We start from the raw sequence: 6,093 nt of genomic DNA on the forward strand, positions 1-6,093 counted from the left end.
TTGGGAGATGCAAGGTGGGAGTGGGTGGGGGTGAAGGGAGAGAGTGGGGGTGAAGGGAGAGAGGGAGAGAGAGGGTGGGAGGCAGGGAGAGTTGGGTACAGTGGAAGGGATAGGCGGTAGGGGAGGGGAGGGGGGCGGAGCCCGAGCCTGGGACTCAGCGTCAAGCACCTGGCAAACCCTGCAGGTATCACTAAAATGCTGCATCAGGGACACGTTGCCCTCAGTTTGAGGGTGCCTGCTGTGGCCGGGTGTTCGGAAGTCAGAGCCTCTGAGCCAGCAGTAGGGACCTACTACCCACACAACCGCTGTCTCGACCAGACTCAACCATGTCCATGTGTACACCGATGCCAGGTATATCAGGAAAGGCCAGTCATCTCCGTGTCTCTCTCTGACCCTCCCAGTATGGAATGACTGAGCTCGCCCTGCCACCAGCATCCTCCCGTCACCTGCAGACATACAGACGGTCTTTACTTGCAAACCCGTTCCTGAATTCATGGACCCAATGGTTTTGAAGTCCGTACGAACCCCTGCCTGTTCCCATGTGAACCCCCGTGGTGGGTTTAGAAACCTGGGTGTCCAAAGAATACACTGCCCAAGACGGTTGGGGTGTGTGCTGTTGTGGTTTGTCCATTTCTCTTCAACTCACTCTTTTCACCTTGTTCACAGTGAAAAAAGAAGTGTCTCTCATCGTCCATCCCCCATGTTGTTTCAGGCAGCCTTCCTCCTTTTTGTCTGCTCTGGCCTCCTGATTCCTTCCTCATCCTCCTCCTTGTCCTCCTCCTCCTGCTCGCTGCGCTCTGTCTCTCTGAGAAAGCACACACTCTTTCATGTCCCGTTGTTGGAACAGGTCAGGGCTTTGCTCTGTCCAGAACATCCATGCTGCCTTCCTTGGCTTAGGGGAACCTCCTTTGCAACAGTAGGGGGTACACTGTCCCCTTGGGCGGGTATCTCCAGGGCACTTATGCTGGGGGGTTGCCTGGGGAGGCGTGGGCCTCAGGGTCCACATGAGAAAAGCCCCAAATGGTGAAAGCTGCCGTTCCAGATACTGGCCCTTCAGGTCTCTGGCCAGAGCCTTGAGCTCCAGGCAACTCAAAGCTTTCCGGGGTGGTGGTCTGGGACTGCTGTAGGGAAAGGACGCCAAGAGGGCAAGGAAGAGTTTGGGAGGGGCATGAGGAACGGAGGCAAGGACAGCAAAGAATCTAGGTGGAGGCACTGGAGAGAGAAAGTCCAGTGTCCCAGAATGCCTCCGAGGAGCTGGCAGGGGGCAATCGAGGCCAAGGGACTTGTGGAATGTGAAAAGGCAGGAAACCCCAGAGCGGTTTTGAAGGCAAGGCAGGCTGGGAAAGGGGGTGTGGGCGGCCACTTCACAGGGCCCTAGGGGCGTTCCCGGGCAGTTAGCTCTCTTGGCACTGCTGAGAGTCCCTGAGCCCGGGGTTGATCCCACTCCCTGCTGCGCGGGAGGACCACAAACCAAAGACCCTGAACTGCCCGCCCACCCAGACCGGGACCTTGGCGGTCTGAGGCACAGGCCGTGCCTGCCCAGGAAAGCCCACTCTCTCCACCAGACTCCGTCCAGGGTCTCTGCTTGGAAAGAGGCCAGGGTCGTCCCCTTCATCTACGCACCGAAACCCTATTTACATCAATGTGGGCGGAGCCTCCTCCCGCTCTCCAAAGTCCTGAGCTGCTGGGTCCCAGCCCACTAGGCCAGCAGTCTTCAGCGTCTGTGTGGCTCTCCCACCATGGCTTCCTGCAGGTCCTCCAGCACCTCAAGCGTAACGTTTGCCCTTCGTCCCTGGGATCGGATCACATCTCAGGGAACTTGCAGATCACCCAGCCAAGGGTTCTCAGCAACCTTGTCCACCCACCACCAAGAATGGTGGGGACCGATCGGCCGGGCCCATGTTTCCCAGGTGTCAGATGTGCCCAAAGGGGGTATTGTTCGTTCGTCTTACTGCTTTGGCACACATATGGCTTTTCTGTTCTCTTTTCTGGGAAGATGGTGTAGTGTCGGGGGTGGGGTGCAGGGTGCGGGGTGCGGGATGTGGGGCCTGGAGGTGTTCGGGAGGGGGTGCTGTGCTGGGATGAGGCCCTTTATCCTCACATCTTCCTGTGGGAATGGCTTTCTGGGAGCTTTGTGGCTTTGCCGCCTTCAGTGGCTTCCTCTCCCCAGTGGCCTAGTGCCTTCTGCCTTCCCTCAGGCATTGCGGGTTTGGGCTTCGCTTTGGCTTCCTTCCCTTTCCTTTTCCACTAGTGACGGCAAACATGGCCCTTGCTCATGTCAGCCCCGGAAGGCCAGGTTCCCTCCCACTAGCAACGTGATGGAGGGAAATCTGGGAGCAGCCCCATCGAGAAATCTCCCCGGCATCTCCCCCAGTCGGGTGGAAACATGTGGCGGGATACTGTGGTGGTCTTCGGTGGGTGGGATTTCTTGCTGCCTTTGTTTTGGGGCTGGGTTTGGTTTCCTGCCTGCCTGCTGGTGTTTCTTGCATTCCAGCATGGGGTGGGGGTGGTGGATGTCCCCACCGCCCTTGCCTCTCAGCCTGGCTGTATGGGTGTAGCCAAGTGACTTCCAAAGGCACACCCGCCCCCAGGCTCCCAGTTTTGCTCAGGCACAGGGACAAGTCCTCTGGGCAGGGAGCATGCTTGGGCTCCTCCGTCCAGTCGTCCCGCATGTGCTCTGAGACTTTGCCCTTCCTGCTCTTCTTCCACAGGGCCCGTCACCACAGGATCTCAAAGGAGGAAGCTCCTTCTGAAGCTGAGCCAGAAGGACGCCCCGCAAGCGCTCTTTCAAGCGAAACCCTACCCTCGGATCGCGACCAGAGAACGGCTGCCCTGGGAGCTTGGCATTGCCCAAAGCAGAGTTCAGGTAGGCCCCCGCCTCTGCCCCCGTTCTCCCTTTCAGGCTCTCCATGCCGATCCGAGTCAGCTGAAAGCACCTGGCAGCCTTTCTCCTGAGAAGGAATTCTCTCTGTTTGCCCCTAAGTCTGGTTTCAAAATCAACGCAGAAGACAGTTAAAGCAGAGCCGATCGCCGTCTGAATATGTGCACCAAGAAGGGGAAGCGGGGCCAACGTCCACGCCCATGCCACTGACACCCTCTCCTCGACCTCAGTCTTCCTCTCCAGGTAACTTAGCTAGAGTTCTCCAAAAGCAAGTCCCCTAGAGGGGGTCCCGAAACCTCCCCATCTTGCCAGAGAGTTCTCTCTGCTGGTGGATGGCCACGGGAGGCCCAGGAAAACCAAGGGGGTTGGGGGTGGCTGGGGGTGTGGCATGGGTAAGAGGAGGAAACAGGGCTATCTGGTTGCTGCCGCCCCCATCAGTGTCCCAGATAGGGGGCACGACGCACCCAGTTGGCGAGGGCGGGCAGCACTGGGTCTCCCTTTGCACACCCTCCCCAGCCCCCATTGGGAAATTTAGGCTCCCGTTGCCCAACCAACCTTGGCCGAGGGGCATGCTTCAGGGCACTTGGCGGCAAGACCGGAGGAGGAAAGAGACACACAGGGACACGCACGTGTGTCGAGTGTGTGCACGCGCGTAGGCAACCATGATGGATGCCGGCACCTGATCCACCTGTGGCTGTATTCCTTAGAGCCCTGCCCTGGCTGCAGAGCCACCTGTGGTGATTCAGGTGTGCGGAACTCTCCCTCCCCTGCACACTGTCTAGGGTGTCTGTGCTGTGACCTTTCCATCGGCCATAACGTCCTCTCCTCTCGGTGTGTTCTTTCTTTGGTAGGAGACTCGGCCAGAGAGGCCCGGAGAAAGAGGGCAGTAATCTCTCGTTCTCAAACAAGGATCCATGTGCAAGCCTTCACAGGAGATCTCTTCCTGGGGATTGCCGCCAGGGAAGAACTGGCTCTTCAGATGGGAATCCCAGAACCTCGAATCCAGGTAAGTTCTCCAGCCAGCGCATGGGCCCAGGAGTCAGGAGGATTGAGCCCTGCAGAGCGTTTGGAGCTGGATACAAGTAGGCTTGGGCTGGGGATGGGGCTGGGGTTTGAGGGGAGGGGGCCAAAAGTCGGTGGGCTGAGTGAAGGGTTTGGGGCCGCTTGTGGCCATGCGGGCACCCCCTCGTTTCCCAGGGCCAAGGGATTCGTTAGCAGAAAACGGCCCTGCAGGAGCTGCCCTGGGCCTGATAGACAAGAGACCGTGGGGCCAGGCTGGCTTTCGAATTGGCACTGCGGAGGGGCCAGCACTTTTATCTGGACGGTCACGACTTCTGATGTGCCTGTCTGCCTTTTTGCTCCCCTAGATATGGTTTCAAAACCGAAGAGCTCAGCACCACCAGCAGGGCCCGAGCGGGCCCGGCATGGCCAGGCCCAAGGGCCAGGCAGTGCAGCAGCCATGACTACTCCTGCTCCAGAGGACCGAAGGGCCCACCCGCTGTCCAGAGCATCTCTCCTCCCCTTCGCCCCTCCCCGCCACAGGAGAGCATACCACCCTTGGCGGCCGAAGCTGCTCCTTTTGGGGCCCCCACATTCTGTGTGCACGGGACTGCCTCTGGGGTCTCTGTGGGCCATCCGTTGATGATCTTCATAGTCCAGCCCAGCCCAGTGGCTCTCCCGCCATGCGGGAAGCCACCACCTCTTGCCCAGGTAGCAGTTCCCTGGGCTGCATGCTCCCCTGCCATCTTGGCCCCCCCGAAGCCTGGACAAGGGGCCATCATGCCTCCTGGACAGCCGGAGGCACACATCCCGCGCTGGCCAGAGTCATCCTACAGTAAAGGCACGGCCCCTCAGCTAGAGCCACAGACCCAGCCCCGCAGCCTTCCAAGCCCGACAAGCCTCCTAGACGAGCTCATGGCCGACACGCGCGTTCCGACTTTGCCAGGACCTTTCCCTAGGGCCGCTGCTGACCATGGGGTGGACCCTGCCCTCCCAGGCGCACCCAGCCTCCTAGACAAGCTCTTGGCGGCAACGAGCATCCCCACATCGCTGGGGCCTTCCCCGGGGGCCTCTGCAGTCACAGGGCAACAACCAGCTCTCGCTGGCACACCCAGCCTCTTAGAGCACTGTGGCTTTGCCGCCTTCAGTGGCTTCCTCTCCCCAGGGGCCTAGTGCCTTCTGCCACCAGTATCCAAGCCACCCCAGGGCCTTCCCTCGGGCCCTGTGCTGATGAACGGGTACAACTCGCCCTCCCAGGCTCACCGAGACTCCACACGAGTTCCTGGCTTCCCCGGGCATCCCGGGCACACTGGGTGCTTTTCTGGGGTCCTTTTCAGTCATCACAGGGGCCCACCCAGCCTTCCCTGGATCACCCAGCTTCCTAGAGGAAAGCTTGGCTGCCACGGCCACGCGGGACACACCCTGGTCCTCTCCTGGGGCCCCTGCAGGGGACGAGGGAGTTGAGGCCATCCTAGAAGCGTGCCTCAGTCAGGAGGATTACCGGGCCCTCCTTGACATGCTGCCAGGTCCTCGGGCTTAGAGGGAGAGGAAGGGAGGGGCACCTTCTTCCCCTGTCCACGTTCAGGTCTCCTTGCCTGCGATGCTTGGGGAAGGGGAGGGGGGCGGTTTTATGTGTGGGAAGAGGAGAGAATACCGGCAGGATGTCTACCAACAATTCTGGGGACAAACCCGAGAGCTGGATCTTTGGGAAGCTGGGCCGCACCCCCAAACAGGAACATCCTACTTGAAGCCTCAAGTAATCCCTGCATGGCAGTGACTGAGAGGGTGCCACAGAGGGAACATTCCATGGACACAAGACAGAAACCCCGTGCCCCACACAGGTGCTTTGGGTCTGGCTCTTCTGACTTCTGGTCCCGTCCTTCCAGCAGTCCACCCAGGAGAACTCCTTCCCTATGCCAGGAGCAGCAGAGGGAGGGGGAGCGGGAGAGAGGGGAGTGAGTAGGTGGAAAGGTTGGGAGATGCAAGTTGGGAGGGGCCTAGTGGGTGGTGGGAGTAGGTGGGGGTGAAGGGAGAGAGTGGGGGTGAAGGGAGAGAGGGAGAGAGAAAGAGGGTAGGAGGCAGGGAGAGTTGGGTACAGTGGGAGGGAGAGGGGGTCGGGGGAGGGGAGGGGGGCGGAGCCCGCGCCTGGGACTCAGCGTCAAGCCCCTGGGAAACCCTGCAGGTATCCCTAAAACGCTGCGTCACGGACACGT

General features: G+C 60.1%; 1 protein-coding gene across 1 annotated transcript; it reads left to right on the forward strand.

The window, feature by feature from the left end:
- The first annotated feature begins 2,386 nt into the window (after window positions 1-2,386).
- On the forward strand, window positions 2,387-4,344 carry LOC138430460 (double homeobox protein 4C-like). Its single transcript, XM_069572660.1, has 5 exons — window positions 2,387-2,414; window positions 2,712-2,866; window positions 3,112-3,124; window positions 3,733-3,887; window positions 4,249-4,344. The coding sequence occupies exons 1-5, from the start codon at window positions 2,387-2,389 to the stop codon at window positions 4,342-4,344; spliced, it is 447 nt and encodes a 148-aa protein (XP_069428761.1).
- Window positions 4,345-6,093: the final 1,749 nt, after the last annotated feature.

This window comes from Ovis canadensis, chromosome 25 (genome assembly GCF_042477335.2).
Source record: "Ovis canadensis isolate MfBH-ARS-UI-01 breed Bighorn chromosome 25, ARS-UI_OviCan_v2, whole genome shotgun sequence".
Taxonomy (NCBI): domain Eukaryota; kingdom Metazoa; phylum Chordata; class Mammalia; order Artiodactyla; family Bovidae; genus Ovis; species Ovis canadensis.

Bases quoted from the DNA above. Each gene is read 5' to 3' on its own strand.
- LOC138430460 (XM_069572660.1), top strand. From the start codon at position 2,387: ATGTGGCGGGATACTGTGGTGGTCTTCG. The intron at 2,415-2,711 runs GTGGGTGGGATT...CTTCTTCCACAG, and splicing joins GGATACTGTGGTGGTCTTCG to GGCCCGTCACCACAGGATCT. The intron at 3,888-4,248 runs GTAAGTTCTCCA...TTGCTCCCCTAG, and splicing joins TCCCAGAACCTCGAATCCAG to ATATGGTTTCAAAACCGAAG.